General features: G+C 33.2%; 5 protein-coding genes and 2 long non-coding RNA genes across 7 annotated transcripts; 3 read left to right on the top strand and 4 right to left on the bottom strand.

Moving 5' to 3' along the window:
* Positions 1–294: 294 nt before the first annotated feature.
* Positions 295–1,044, bottom strand: LOC148179688 (uncharacterized). Its single transcript, XR_015771779.1, has 2 exons — positions 771–1,044; positions 295–724 (listed from the first exon to the last, which is right to left on the bottom strand). It is a non-coding gene; the product is annotated as an uncharacterized LOC148179688 (long non-coding RNA).
* A 26-nt stretch (positions 1,045–1,070) lies between these two features.
* Positions 1,071–1,919, top strand: LOC148179689 (uncharacterized). Its single transcript, XR_015771778.1, has 2 exons — positions 1,071–1,288; positions 1,350–1,919. It is a non-coding gene; the product is annotated as an uncharacterized LOC148179689 (long non-coding RNA).
* A 2,544-nt stretch (positions 1,920–4,463) lies between these two features.
* LOC148179690 (tRNA-dihydrouridine(16/17) synthase [NAD(P)(+)]-like) lies at positions 4,464–5,811 on the top strand. Its single transcript, XM_088050796.1, has 5 exons — positions 4,464–4,891; positions 4,941–5,100; positions 5,148–5,343; positions 5,392–5,640; positions 5,693–5,811. Exons 1-5 carry the CDS (start codon positions 4,679–4,681, stop codon positions 5,781–5,783), a joined length of 909 nt encoding a protein of 302 aa, XP_087906922.1. The 5' UTR covers positions 4,464–4,678; the 3' UTR covers positions 5,784–5,811.
* Positions 5,812–6,941: 1,130 nt separating this feature from the next.
* Positions 6,942–7,702, bottom strand: LOC148179691 (uncharacterized). The gene is made up of 2 exons (XM_088050797.1): positions 7,132–7,702; positions 6,942–7,067 (listed from the first exon to the last, which is right to left on the bottom strand). The coding sequence occupies exons 1-2, from the start codon at positions 7,665–7,667 to the stop codon at positions 7,028–7,030; spliced, it is 576 nt and encodes a 191-aa protein (XP_087906923.1). The 5' UTR covers positions 7,668–7,702; the 3' UTR covers positions 6,942–7,027.
* A 93-nt stretch (positions 7,703–7,795) lies between these two features.
* LOC148179692 (matrix metalloproteinase-18-like) lies at positions 7,796–9,741 on the bottom strand. The gene is made up of 7 exons (XM_088029566.1): positions 9,716–9,741; positions 9,146–9,684; positions 8,762–9,097; positions 8,677–8,687; positions 8,556–8,602; positions 8,138–8,508; positions 7,796–8,046 (listed from the first exon to the last, which is right to left on the bottom strand). The coding sequence occupies exons 1-7, from the start codon at positions 9,739–9,741 to the stop codon at positions 7,796–7,798; spliced, it is 1,581 nt and encodes a 526-aa protein (XP_087885692.1).
* Positions 9,742–12,395: 2,654 nt separating this feature from the next.
* Positions 12,396–13,743, top strand: LOC148179693 (tRNA-dihydrouridine(16/17) synthase [NAD(P)(+)]-like). Its single transcript, XM_088029705.1, has 5 exons — positions 12,396–12,823; positions 12,873–13,032; positions 13,080–13,275; positions 13,324–13,572; positions 13,625–13,743. Exons 1-5 carry the CDS (start codon positions 12,611–12,613, stop codon positions 13,713–13,715), a joined length of 909 nt encoding a protein of 302 aa, XP_087885831.1. The 5' UTR covers positions 12,396–12,610; the 3' UTR covers positions 13,716–13,743.
* Positions 13,744–14,873: 1,130 nt separating this feature from the next.
* LOC148179694 (uncharacterized) lies at positions 14,874–15,634 on the bottom strand. Its single transcript, XM_088029706.1, has 2 exons — positions 15,064–15,634; positions 14,874–14,999 (listed from the first exon to the last, which is right to left on the bottom strand). The coding sequence occupies exons 1-2, from the start codon at positions 15,597–15,599 to the stop codon at positions 14,960–14,962; spliced, it is 576 nt and encodes a 191-aa protein (XP_087885832.1). The 5' UTR covers positions 15,600–15,634; the 3' UTR covers positions 14,874–14,959.
* Positions 15,635–15,661: the final 27 nt, after the last annotated feature.

Genomic DNA, 15,661 nt, shown 5'->3' on the forward strand with positions numbered 1-15,661 from the left:
TGTTAATGATGATCCATTACTCTCTGAATACCCAAATTGCTCAAAATAGTTAGTAATATTCATTTCCAAGAGACTACCTGATAAAGATGAAATACTGAGAAATAGTAAAAAATACTGGCAGACCGAAGACTGGCAGGGCCAGCCCAGAGGCAAAGCCGAAGTAATACATCTCATTTATTACAATAAGAATCATCGCCTACGGCTCTGGGCTGGCTGTGCCAGTCATTAATTACCGTTTAAGTGAACTTTTTCTAGGTATTTCTCTCTGGGAAAATAATTAAAATTACTGACAAATTCCTCTTCACGTATATTTATTTCTTGTTCGTTTATTTTACCAGCTTTATACAAATGTGATAACTGTCTATAAAATTTATAAATCAACTTATATTCTTCAATTCTTTCTGATATTTTTAACCTCTTATCTAATATTTCTATAACCCCTGCACCAAGAGATAAACAAACAAGTGGAGGAAGGGCTAACGAAGATAATCCCGATGCACTAAATAATAATTTACTAATAGATAATCCGATTCCAATTTTATAAAAATATATGTAACTTTTTCTGTATACTGTAACGTTTCTAAAATGAGAACAAGGTCATTTATTAAGATTTTTATGAATTAGGGGATAAACGCGAGACACCGCTGGTATGGGAGGCGATTTAGGAGTCCCATAAATGCCTGGGTACTTTTCCACCGTTGACACGACAACATCAGTGTTCAACCTAAAATGAATAATAGTCTAGTAAGTCTCCACAGTTCAAAACTTACTATTATCGCGTTTATCTTTTTTATCTTTTCTTCGGCTCCAATCCTAGGGGAAGTTGGATCAAGCCTTTGCCCCAAAAATTTCGTGTGTTCGCCAGGAAGGGGTTGGTGAGGCGCAGACCACCCCTGAGCGTTTCAGACTGTCCCTCTGGAAGGTGTTGGCACCCTTCCGGTGAATTTCAGAGCCCACGTTCCTTCTTGTATCGTCGCACCGAACCAAGGGCGACTCGGTGTGGTTTAAAGCCCCTTTATGTTGTCCAGTCCAGGAATTCGTCATGACTGGTTCCCGTACCTTTCTCTAAATCCCTACAACAACCATTTTAGTTTTCAAGATCAACCCTCTCGCGACTACTATGTTAGATAACAGTATCACTTACCAACCTACGTTTATTGCGGACATTCACCAACAACAACAAACTAACATAACCTGTCAATCACGACTCTTTGACAAGTGCGACATTGAGAGCGCCCGCGGTACTCGCGCAGAGGTCGGAATCTTCTTATCATCCCCGAAATCACAGGTAGTGCCACCTACGATTCCTCGTGGTATTTTAACTCTCTTTTCCGTTTTGGGCTTCGAAGGAAGCAGACGTATTATCTTACCTTTTACCGTCTAAGCACTTCCTAGTACTATTTGAAGTCCCGTATTTGCGGTTAAGAACCCCAGAACCGCATTAGGTATCGCCCACCCTCAGAGAGGGTCGCACGCACGCCTACGACTCTCGCAAAAACGACTACCAGATTCTCGCCGGTACGCCCGTAACACCTTGCCCGTCGCCTTGAGTCCCCGATCGACCTCGTGGGGTAACCGAGACTTTCTCGCCCGCTAATAACCATCCCGAGCGGCCACATCCAACCCGGACCAGACGACAAGAGGCACCTGGAGCGTTCCCGACGGCGATAAGTACCTTTTTTTTGCGATATTATTGTTTAATTGCGTCACCGCCTGAGTCGTACTATCGACGTCACCGACAGCGTGTTATCTAGACTCTATCGAGAGTCTCGCTGGCCTGTAACCTGATTTTATTAACTTCCTCTTGAGTTCAATTCAATTAATCATCATTATTTTTAGTATTTAACTTTTTTATAGTCTTTCTGTAAACCAATCACAGCTGTGACACGGTAACAAACCTGTCATTTAAATTTAAGTAACCAACATCACCTAAAATTTCACCAATTGTTAAGTTCATATTTTTTATTAAAACCAAATTTTTTAAAAACCATTTATTTACTTCTGAGTAGCATTGAGCGACTTGGCTACTTTAAAAACCAAACTAAGTTCTTGGCGCCCATTCTCTCTGACCCACGACACCAGCTCACCAAAGGCTATAAGAGCACCGGTGCGGTGTCACCTACCGACCTTTTTTTTGAAAGGTGTGACAATACATACAAGCGTTTTTGTAGATATTTTTCCATTTATAACATACAAATATTCTGAATCAAAGATTCATCATGCAGGCATAACCGAATATTGAAATAGCTCATGAGTGGACTATGTCCACGAATTTTTTCTCATTGAAGCTACACGGTATCTGTTTAAAAGAATATAATATATCATAAAAATATTTGCCTCTGTTTACATTAATTATTACGTATATACAGTAATGGCCACATAAAACAGAAGAATTCATTTGCAATTGTGTGCTGTTCCACGCAATATTTTTTCCGCTACTTAATAAATATGTTTTAATTTTTTCTGGTGGAGAAATACCAAAACTGTCAAAATATAAAATATTTCTTAAATATGGTTTGTTTACATAACATACCCAGTGTGAGCCGTAACGATTAGAGGGTTGAAAATTAATTATGCCTGATTCATCTTTTCTAATTAAAGTGTTTATCTCGCTTCTAAATTGCAATCAATAAAATTTTTAAATAGGTGTGAATATTAAAGTACCGAAATTCGCCGTTTTCGGAACCGCAAAATGTATGAACTCATAAAAATTTGTTGGAAAGTTAATTCAACGAAAAATCATAACAAAAACAAATTCAGCGAAATCTGCATTGGATTTATGCATTATTACACTTGTGGAATTTACCTCAGTCGTAATCTCGTTGTTCAGTGTGCATATTTTATAAATTACCAAATTAAACATGAAAATGACGCAAGGCAGCAAATATGAAAACTGCGAAATACGAACTAACCTTGCATATTTTCATGAAACTAATACAATTGTTATATTACGGCTTGTTGACACAATCATTGGAATAAAATTCGTATTACTCCAACGTAGACTTTGAGTCTTCCTCGTCAAAATTCGGACGTTGTTCTTTAATTTATTGGCAGGAGGTATTTGAACCGTGAAAAAAGGAGCTCTGATTTATTATTGTTGTGTTCAATGAGCAATGAATTTTATTTACACAATACAACATAATTGGTAAGACACATATTTTTATTTGCCAACATACTGAAACATTGTTCTTCATAAATAATGGTGTTAAAAATAAATTTGACTGGTTTGCATTAGATTGCGGAAATCGAACAGTGTTAATAATTTTTAAGGTCTTAAAAATGTTCGTTTTGGCTTTGTTGCATTACATGTTAAGCATAAGTTGGTAATAACCTTTTCAGCTGTAATTACATGATAACTAAATGAATTTTTATGTGTTCATTACAGCTAAGTTCTCCTAGTTACATAGCAACAAATCTTTTCACAATTTTATTCTAGAATTTATTTTGTTAGGAAGATACTCGTTTTACGCAGAATTTCGCGCAGATTAACTTAAAATTCACGTACAACTACAAATAACTGAGCTATGGAGGTTTAACGTTTCGGATAGTTAATTTTCATTTTTCGAAACAATCCGTGCCCAAAATATCTCGGAAACCGTTTACGCCATCGTTTTCTCGCGACTAAAAAAAATCGTTCGTCTAAAGTCTAAAGTTAACTGAGTTATGGCCGTTTGAATTTTTGGGTTGTCGCCAGAGGGTCAAATTTTTGAAGATTCGAAACAATTCGTACTTAATATCTCTGACACTATTACAGATATTAAGATGCGGTTTGTGGCATCGTTTTTCTCCCGATTTTTACATAAGAAATAGTTCTTAGATTTTTCAAAAGTCGAAATTTTCAAATTTTCGCGAAAATTCATGACTAAAACTTCTGATATCGACATCTCGCTTATTTTTTCGAGTAAACTTAAGTTATTATACATCAGAGTACGCAGAATTTTCCGCAGATTCCAAATCTGGGATTTAAATTCAGATCCGACAAAAGATATCTGAGTTATGGCCGATCAAAATTTCGGAAAGTTGATTTTCATTTTTTCTCATTTTTCGTAATTTTTAAAGTTACATATCTCGGAAACTATTTGAGATATTGAGATGCGGTTTGCGCCATTCTTTTTCTCGGTTCATTTTACCTTAGAAAATGTTCTCAAAAGCCTAAAATTCGATAGTCGATTTTTCGGGAAAAAAAAATCCGACTCAAACGATGAAAATTTTTCATTTTTTTTATTTTTGGCCATAGCTTGTAAACTATTTGTCCGATCGATCTCAAATTTGGCCAATAGATAGATTGCCAGCTCCTCTTTCGACTGATGTATAATTCAAAGCTATTAAACGTCGGTTACATTTTGAAAACATTGATTAAAAATCACTCTAAAATGACGTTTTCAAAACAGTTTTTGGCCAATGCCTCGTTTATTTATTAAGCAAACTCAACAAATTTGGGTCTCATTTTACGCAGAATGTCACGCTAAATCCAAAAACATAAGAATTTTTGAATTTTTGTCAACAAATAACTTTATGGCCGTTTGAATTTTTGGGTTGTTGAATGATATTCAAATGTACCGCTTAAGTTTTGACATTTTACCCTACACCGTGACATTTTACACAAATGACAGAATCTGCCGTTTGAGGTTATGTGCAACGTGACTTTTTCATATCTGCTTTATTTCGCCAATTACCAATGGATTTCTGGAGGGACACTTTAGGAGCCCCAACAAAAATAGTGGCTCCCATGGTGGACGCAAGCGAGTTGGCCTGGCGATTGCTAAGTAGAAAATTCGGGGCCCAGTTGTGTTACACCCCCATGTTGCACAGTGCAATTTTTGCCAAAGATTGCAAGTATCGGAACGAGGCGTTGGCATCGTGTGCCGCAGACAAGCCCTTAATTGTTCAAGTATTTTTATTGTTTTTGTGTAAATAATTTTTTAAGCTTAATCTTGCAGTTTTGTGGGAATGATCCTGGGACCATGCTGGAGGCTGCTCTCCTTGCTGAGAGTCACTGTTGCGCCATTGATATTAATTTGGGGTGCCCTCAGGCGATTGCCAAAAGGGGACATTATGGCGCTTTTTTACAAGATGAATGGGAATTGTTACATAAAATGGGTAAAAAACATTCCTTTGATTTTATTTCCAATTAACGCAGTTTTTAGTTAGTTTATTAAGCTCTAAACTCAGAGTACCTGTTACATGTAAAGTTAGGAGATTTGAAAGTATTGAAAAAACTGTTAATTATGCAAAGATGTTGGTCTCTGCTGGTTGTAAAATTTTAACAGTTCATGGAAGAACAAGAGAACAGAAGGGGCCTTTAACAGGAATGGCAGACTGGAGTTATGTTAAAGCAGTGAGGTACCAAAATTCATTTTTTTTACTTGAAAATTCAGAGTCAAATTGTAGAGAAGCTGTGGACATCCCTGTGATCTCCAATGGAAACATCCAATGCATGCAAGATGTAATTAGATGCCTTGACGAAACTGGAGCTGTTGGTGTCATGACAGCTGAAGGAAATTTATACAACCCTGCCTTATTTATGTGTCAAAATCCCCCCTCTTGGGAACCAGCGCTACAATACTTGGATCTTGTGGACCAATATCCTTGCCCAATGTCTTATACTAGAGGTCATCTTTTTAAATTATTCCATCATGTGTGAGAGAAATTAGTGAAATCTGTGACATTATTGATTCAAATTAATTTGTAGATTATCTATTCCTTGCAACAACAACTTGAGGATAGAATTAGGGGCGGCAAATAATATGGCAGAATTTAGAAGGATTGTTAATGTGCAGTAGTCTAATATATGTAATGTTCTAACTCAGATTATTATGCCTAGTTTTCCTAGTCATTTTCCTATTTTCTATGCATTTTTTTCAACAAAAACCCGTATTTCTAGCAAAACATCAAAAAACAACATTGAATTTGACTTTTTACCCTGATTTTTAATTCTAAGTTCTAACTCAGATTTTCCCAAATCATCAATCTTTTTAGGCAAATGAGTCGATTTTCAAGTTTTGTCGTTGAAGTTTATTGAGTTTGGAAACACAGCCCATTGAAGTCGGTTCAAAAACACAAAAAATTGAGAAAATGACTTGTTTTTAGGCTCATTTTATCTACTGAAACATCAATTTTTTATGGAAACTACCCCATTTTTTATGGTCTTTTTAAAAATGTGAGCCAGATTTTTATGCTAAAAATAAGGAAAACTACTCTGATTTCTACGATTTCTTAAAAATGTGAGCCAGACGTAACAACTGAATCTGTGGTTTTTGTTGACAAAAAATGCATAGAAAATAGAAAAATGACCAAGAAAACCAATTAGTTTGCATCAAACAAGTATAGAAATATCTAGCATTGAATCATAAAAATAGAAGATCAAACTGGTTTGGAAATTTTAAAAATCGAATTCCATAAAAATAACAGACAAATAAAGAAACATTTATAATACTTTGCTAACCCATCATTATCAAGTCATTATGTTACTAACAAAAAATTTTGATAAATAAATGGATAATAATCAATCGAAGTCTTGTACAAAATGTAAAACTGAAAAGACTTTAGAAAATTATTATAGGAATAAGAATCATTCAGATGGGCATCATGCAACTTGCAAAGAGTGTTGGAGTTATAAAAAGAAATCTGCACCAAGAGGTATACAAGATTCAAGTATTTGTAGTAAATGTAATATTGAAAAAAGTAATGATAATTATTTTCAAACTAGAAAATTTAAATGTGGTAAACAAACTATATGTAAAGAGTGCTATACCATGATTTGTACAAAATGTAAAACTGAAGACTTTAGAAAATTATTTTTTTAATAATAAACTTAATGACACACATCAATCGATATGTAAGAAGTGCTGGGCAAAGCAGATATTCTCATCTCAAACTCATCTAGATAACCATTTTAAACGAACAAAACACCCTGTATTTGTTAATAAATTATGAATATATGCGATTTTAACGTTTTTAATTTTGAACATTTGATTTTACTTAATGTTTTTATTTATATTATAATAATCAAATCAATCAATCAATTTTAATTTAATGACGATGTGCCTGAATCCGAGCTTGCTCTTCTATAAAAGAATAAAACATAATGAATAAACCTATTATAGGTATTTATGTTATGTATTTTCTCACCTCAACTCTAAAAATTGACTTAAGGCTGTATTGAAACTTCTTTTTTCGACCAAAGTTGGAAACTCCAGTCTTACAGTTTCCGTTCCTCCGCAAATTGTAAGTGTTGTAATTAGTACTGGTTCTTCATTGTCCTCATCAGAGTCCGGTTCCCCATCATCAAACGTTACAATGTCTGTGTCATAGAGAACAAAAAAACCCAGCCTATTTCGATTTAGAAACACTATATTAACATCCTGGTGCACCTTCACAGTTACATTCCGTTGTTCATCTAAAACAAGTTGGTTAGGCGGGGCCCTGTTTCTCCGAAACACCAAGACGTTAAAGTCCACCATCTTCTTCTTTACTAATTTAGCCTTCTGACGTTCACATTGTAAGTGACGAAAATCTCTTATCAACTTTTTCATATCCATTTTATTTAGAAAAACTTCCACCTGTGGAATTTGCACGATATTGACAGTACCTAACCTTGTGTCCCGGTCCCAACAAGACCAACAAGAGACGCGCGCACTTATATGTATAAATAGTTGCATATACATTGCATGCAGTAAAATCAAATCGAGCAGCTTTTATGTTGATAAATAACATTCCTATGAAATTGCTTTGTTTTTAAAAAAAAGTACAATAATATGCCATTTCATAACAATTTTAAACAAATTTTAAGATTTTATGCACATTTTCTTTCACCCTCTGTCAGATCGAACAGAATTTCTTCGTCATTTGATTTGCAACAAACTGTAAATATTCCACTGTCTAAAAATCTCACAAACGGCATTACAAATTTTACAGTTGTATGATGGCCTTCATCTTTTATTTCTCCGTTTATATTATATAAATCTTTCAGTTTGATTAAATATAATTTCATACTAGCTGAACTTCGCTCTCTTTGTATTATGTTAAGAATTTTATATGTTCTATCTAGTTATATTTTCATCTTTATCTAACTCACCTATTATAATTTTTTTATGATCCATTTATATATAAAAAAAAGACTTTTACTAATACAGACGTTGAATCAGTTTTATTATTTGATCGATAAGACCACATTTAAATCCGAAAACTGTCAAGTCAAATTTATCAGATTTAACTAATGTATTCGAAATATCATCAAATTCATAATACATTTTATCTTTAAAGAAATATAAATTTCTATATCTGAATGCTCCGCTTATATTTGGAGGTATTCCAGCAAATAATTCTGAAATAAGGCCATTTTTCTTTGATCTAAACAGACACTCATCAAACTCAATGTACAAGACTTTATCATAAAATATATATGTTTTTCCAGAATAAGTTCTAAATATTGCATCAATTCTTTTTCCTTTTGGTATTCCTAAATTTTCAATAGATCGAGCATTATATCCACTTTTAACATTAAAACTTGGAAAATCAATTAAATAATATAAATTTTCAACAACTATTAAAACATCACCTGAAGGTCTTTGATAAATATGTGAAATTTCTTTAAAATCATCTGGCAAAAAATATAAATAATCTTTAATTAATTTCGGTTCTTTATCATAAGTCATGTCTTTTAAATTGACTAACCAAACATATTTCTTATAAAAAATATACATATGATGATTTGCAATTAAGAATGTATCAATTTCTTTATTAAAATCACATAAATTACCGAATATACCTTCGACATCGGCTTCACCTCTAGGTTGGCCTTCAGGGACGCTTTGCCTTACAGTAGGTTTAACTGTTGTTGTTGTTGGTATTAATTCATATTTTAATCGTTCGGGTCTTCCATATAAATATTGAATTGCCCACATATCGTCTTGAGTTAATTTATCAATATCACCTTTATAATAGGCGTACATAATTGAATTATTATTTGCAGAATGTTCAATACCTAATGTATGCCCGATTTCGTGTAATAATACTGTATAAAAATTAGTCTGACCGTCAGGTGTATTGCCTGATTCACCAAAATACCAATTTTCTGATTTATCAAAATGAATACCTAGACATTCATCATTATTTGGAAAGAAGCCATGTGCTAAAACATTACCTTTTCCATCAAAACTGCTAGAACATATTCCTTTTTGACACCGTGAATTATGATTATGTTGAAACAGCGTATTAGAAAATGAAATAAGTATGTCCGGTTTAACGCTATTGTAATTAAACTTTAAATTTGAAACAGATTCCCATTGATCAAAGGCTTTTTGTGCTAATTCTTTCATTTCGTTTGTAGCTAATGAAAAATACCATTTAAGATTTGTTTTAGACCATTTGTTAGTATGAACTCTATAAGCAGTAGGATTATCTTTAACACCACATCTAGGTTTACTGATCAAAGCAAGTGTTTCTTGATTTAATGTTCCATCAGTTGGTAAATTATAGAATTCTTGAAACCTTGTTAATGCTTCATTGGTTTCTGTTAATGATGATCCATTACTCTCTGAATACCCAAATTGCTCAAAATAGTTAGTAATATTCATTTCCAAGAGACTACCTGATAAAGATGAAATACTGAGAAATAGTAAAAAATACTGGCAGACCGAAGACTGGCAGGGCCAGCCCAGAGGCAAAGCCGAAGTAATACATCTCATTTATTACAATAAGAATCATCGCCTACGGCTCTGGGCTGGCTGTGCCAGTCATTAATTACCGTTTAAGTGAACTTTTTCTAGGTATTTCTCTCTGGGAAAATAATTAAAATTACTGACAAATTCCTCTTCACGTATATTTATTTCTTGTTCGTTTATTTTACCAGCTTTATACAAATGTGATAACTGTCTATAAAATTTATAAATCAACTTATATTCTTCAATTCTTTCTGATATTTTTAACCTCTTATCTAATATTTCTATAACCCCTGCACCAAGAGATAAACAAACAAGTGGAGGAAGGGCTAACGAAGATAATCCCGATGCACTAAATAATAATTTACTAATAGATAATCCGATTCCAATTTTATAAAAATATATGTAACTTTTTCTGTATACATACAAGCGTTTTTGTAGATATTTTTCCATTTATAACATACAAATATTCTGAATCAAAGATTCATCATGCAGGCATAACCGAATATTGAAATAGCTCATGAGTGGACTATGTCCACGAATTTTTTCTCATTGAAGCTACACGGTATCTGTTTAAAAGAATATAATATATCATAAAAATATTTGCCTCTGTTTACATTAATTATTACGTATATACAGTAATGGCCACATAAAACAGAAGAATTCATTTGCAATTGTGTGCTGTTCCACGCAATATTTTTTCCGCTACTTAATAAATATGTTTTAATTTTTTCTGGTGGAGAAATACCAAAACTGTCAAAATATAAAATATTTCTTAAATATGGTTTGTTTACATAACATACCCAGTGTGAGCCGTAACGATTAGAGGGTTGAAAATTAATTATGCCTGATTCATCTTTTCTAATTAAAGTGTTTATCTCGCTTCTAAATTGCAATCAATAAAATTTTTAAATAGGTGTGAATATTAAAGTACCGAAATTCGCCGTTTTCGGAACCGCAAAATGTATGAACTCATAAAAATTTGTTGGAAAGTTAATTCAACGAAAAATCATAACAAAAACAAATTCAGCGAAATCTGCATTGGATTTATGCATTATTACACTTGTGGAATTTACCTCAGTCGTAATCTCGTTGTTCAGTGTGCATATTTTATAAATTACCAAATTAAACATGAAAATGACGCAAGGCAGCAAATATGAAAACTGCGAAATACGAACTAACCTTGCATATTTTCATGAAACTAATACAATTGTTATATTACGGCTTGTTGACACAATCATTGGAATAAAATTCGTATTACTCCAACGTAGACTTTGAGTCTTCCTCGTCAAAATTCGGACGTTGTTCTTTAATTTATTGGCAGGAGGTATTTGAACCGTGAAAAAAGGAGCTCTGATTTATTATTGTTGTGTTCAATGAGCAATGAATTTTATTTACACAATACAACATAATTGGTAAGACACATATTTTTATTTGCCAACATACTGAAACATTGTTCTTCATAAATAATGGTGTTAAAAATAAATTTGACTGGTTTGCATTAGATTGCGGAAATCGAACAGTGTTAATAATTTTTAAGGTCTTAAAAATGTTCGTTTTGGCTTTGTTGCATTACATGTTAAGCATAAGTTGGTAATAACCTTTTCAGCTGTAATTACATGATAACTAAATGAATTTTTATGTGTTCATTACAGCTAAGTTCTCCTAGTTACATAGCAACAAATCTTTTCACAATTTTATTCTAGAATTTATTTTGTTAGGAAGATACTCGTTTTACGCAGAATTTCGCGCAGATTAACTTAAAATTCACGTACAACTACAAATAACTGAGCTATGGAGGTTTAACGTTTCGGATAGTTAATTTTCATTTTTCGAAACAATCCGTGCCCAAAATATCTCGGAAACCGTTTACGCCATCGTTTTCTCGCGACTAAAAAAAATCGTTCGTCTAAAGTCTAAAGTTAACTGAGTTATGGCCGTTTGAATTTTTGGGTTGTCGCCAGAGGGTCAAATTTTTGAAGATTCGAAACAATTCGTACTTAATATCTCTGACACTATTACAGATATTAAGATGCGGTTTGTGGCATCGTTTTTCTCCCGATTTTTACATAAGAAATAGTTCTTAGATTTTTCAAAAGTCGAAATTTTCAAATTTTCGCGAAAATTCATGACTAAAACTTCTGATATCGACATCTCGCTTATTTTTTCGAGTAAACTTAAGTTATTATACATCAGAGTACGCAGAATTTTCCGCAGATTCCAAATCTGGGATTTAAATTCAGATCCGACAAAAGATATCTGAGTTATGGCCGATCAAAATTTCGGAAAGTTGATTTTCATTTTTTCTCATTTTTCGTAATTTTTAAAGTTACATATCTCGGAAACTATTTGAGATATTGAGATGCGGTTTGCGCCATTCTTTTTCTCGGTTCATTTTACCTTAGAAAATGTTCTCAAAAGCCTAAAATTCGATAGTCGATTTTTCGGGAAAAAAAAATCCGACTCAAACGATGAAAATTTTTCATTTTTTTTATTTTTGGCCATAGCTTGTAAACTATTTGTCCGATCGATCTCAAATTTGGCCAATAGATAGATTGCCAGCTCCTCTTTCGACTGATGTATAATTCAAAGCTATTAAACGTCGGTTACATTTTGAAAACATTGATTAAAAATCACTCTAAAATGACGTTTTCAAAACAGTTTTTGGCCAATGCCTCGTTTATTTATTAAGCAAACTCAACAAATTTGGGTCTCATTTTACGCAGAATGTCACGCTAAATCCAAAAACATAAGAATTTTTGAATTTTTGTCAACAAATAACTTTATGGCCGTTTGAATTTTTGGGTTGTTGAATGATATTCAAATGTACCGCTTAAGTTTTGACATTTTACCCTACACCGTGACATTTTACACAAATGACAGAATCTGCCGTTTGAGGTTATGTGCAACGTGACTTTTTCATATCTGCTTTATTTCGCCAATTACCAATGGATTTCTGGAGGGACACTTTAGGAGCCCCAACAAAAATAGTGGCTCCCATGGTGGACGCAAGCGAGTTGGCCTGGCGATTGCTAAGTAGAAAATTCGGGGCCCAGTTGTGTTACACCCCCATGTTGCACAGTGCAATTTTTGCCAAAGATTGCAAGTATCGGAACGAGGCGTTGGCATCGTGTGCCGCAGACAAGCCCTTAATTGTTCAAGTATTTTTATTGTTTTTGTGTAAATAATTTTTTAAGCTTAATCTTGCAGTTTTGTGGGAATGATCCTGGGACCATGCTGGAGGCTGCTCTCCTTGCTGAGAGTCACTGTTGCGCCATTGATATTAATTTGGGGTGCCCTCAGGCGATTGCCAAAAGGGGACATTATGGCGCTTTTTTACAAGATGAATGGGAATTGTTACATAAAATGGGTAAAAAACATTCCTTTGATTTTATTTCCAATTAACGCAGTTTTTAGTTAGTTTATTAAGCTCTAAACTCAGAGTACCTGTTACATGTAAAGTTAGGAGATTTGAAAGTATTGAAAAAACTGTTAATTATGCAAAGATGTTGGTCTCTGCTGGTTGTAAAATTTTAACAGTTCATGGAAGAACAAGAGAACAGAAGGGGCCTTTAACAGGAATGGCAGACTGGAGTTATGTTAAAGCAGTGAGGTACCAAAATTCATTTTTTTTACTTGAAAATTCAGAGTCAAATTGTAGAGAAGCTGTGGACATCCCTGTGATCTCCAATGGAAACATCCAATGCATGCAAGATGTAATTAGATGCCTTGACGAAACTGGAGCTGTTGGTGTCATGACAGCTGAAGGAAATTTATACAACCCTGCCTTATTTATGTGTCAAAATCCCCCCTCTTGGGAACCAGCGCTACAATACTTGGATCTTGTGGACCAATATCCTTGCCCAATGTCTTATACTAGAGGTCATCTTTTTAAATTATTCCATCATGTGTGAGAGAAATTAGTGAAATCTGTGACATTATTGATTCAAATTAATTTGTAGATTATCTATTCCTTGCAACAACAACTTGAGGATAGAATTAGGGGCGGCAAATAATATGGCAGAATTTAGAAGGATTGTTAATGTGCAGTAGTCTAATATATGTAATGTTCTAACTCAGATTATTATGCCTAGTTTTCCTAGTCATTTTCCTATTTTCTATGCATTTTTTTCAACAAAAACCCGTATTTCTAGCAAAACATCAAAAAACAACATTGAATTTGACTTTTTACCCTGATTTTTAATTCTAAGTTCTAACTCAGATTTTCCCAAATCATCAATCTTTTTAGGCAAATGAGTCGATTTTCAAGTTTTGTCGTTGAAGTTTATTGAGTTTGGAAACACAGCCCATTGAAGTCGGTTCAAAAACACAAAAAATTGAGAAAATGACTTGTTTTTAGGCTCATTTTATCTACTGAAACATCAATTTTTTATGGAAACTACCCCATTTTTTATGGTCTTTTTAAAAATGTGAGCCAGATTTTTATGCTAAAAATAAGGAAAACTACTCTGATTTCTACGATTTCTTAAAAATGTGAGCCAGACGTAACAACTGAATCTGTGGTTTTTGTTGACAAAAAATGCATAGAAAATAGAAAAATGACCAAGAAAACCAATTAGTTTGCATCAAACAAGTATAGAAATATCTAGCATTGAATCATAAAAATAGAAGATCAAACTGGTTTGGAAATTTTAAAAATCGAATTCCATAAAAATAACAGACAAATAAAGAAACATTTATAATACTTTGCTAACCCATCATTATCAAGTCATTATGTTACTAACAAAAAATTTTGATAAATAAATGGATAATAATCAATCGAAGTCTTGTACAAAATGTAAAACTGAAAAGACTTTAGAAAATTATTATAGGAATAAGAATCATTCAGATGGGCATCATGCAACTTGCAAAGAGTGTTGGAGTTATAAAAAGAAATCTGCACCAAGAGGTATACAAGATTCAAGTATTTGTAGTAAATGTAATATTGAAAAAAGTAATGATAATTATTTTCAAACTAGAAAATTTAAATGTGGTAAACAAACTATATGTAAAGAGTGCTATACCATGATTTGTACAAAATGTAAAACTGAAGACTTTAGAAAATTATTTTTTTAATAATAAACTTAATGACACACATCAATCGATATGTAAGAAGTGCTGGGCAAAGCAGATATTCTCATCTCAAACTCATCTAGATAACCATTTTAAACGAACAAAACACCCTGTATTTGTTAATAAATTATGAATATATGCGATTTTAACGTTTTTAATTTTGAACATTTGATTTTACTTAATGTTTTTATTTATATTATAATAATCAAATCAATCAATCAATTTTAATTTAATGACGATGTGCCTGAATCCGAGCTTGCTCTTCTATAAAAGAATAAAACATAATGAATAAACCTATTATAGGTATTTATGTTATGTATTTTCTCACCTCAACTCTAAAAATTGACTTAAGGCTGTATTGAAACTTCTTTTTTCGACCAAAGTTGGAAACTCCAGTCTTACAGTTTCCGTTCCTCCGCAAATTGTAAGTGTTGTAATTAGTACTGGTTCTTCATTGTCCTCATCAGAGTCCGGTTCCCCATCATCAAACGTTACAATGTCTGTGTCATAGAGAACAAAAAAACCCAGCCTATTTCGATTTAGAAACACTATATTAACATCCTGGTGCACCTTCACAGTTACATTCCGTTGTTCATCTAAAACAAGTTGGTTAGGCGGGGCCCTGTTTCTCCGAAACACCAAGACGTTAAAGTCCACCATCTTCTTCTTTACTAATTTAGCCTTCTGACGTTCACATTGTAAGTGACGAAAATCTCTTATCAACTTTTTCATATCCATTTTATTTAGAAAAACTTCCACCTGTGGAATTTGCACGATATTGACAGTACCTAACCTTGTGTCCCGGTCCCAACAAGACCAACAAGAGACGCGCGCACTTATATGTATAAATAGTTGCATATACATTGCATGCAGTAAAATCAAATCGAGCAGCTTTTATGTTGATAAATAACATTCCTATGAAATTG

Source organism: Gnatocerus cornutus, chromosome 2, assembly GCF_029298725.1.
Source record: "Gnatocerus cornutus isolate USDA-ARS CGAHR chromosome 2, icGnaCorn1.1, whole genome shotgun sequence".
Classification (NCBI taxonomy): domain Eukaryota; kingdom Metazoa; phylum Arthropoda; class Insecta; order Coleoptera; family Tenebrionidae; genus Gnatocerus; species Gnatocerus cornutus.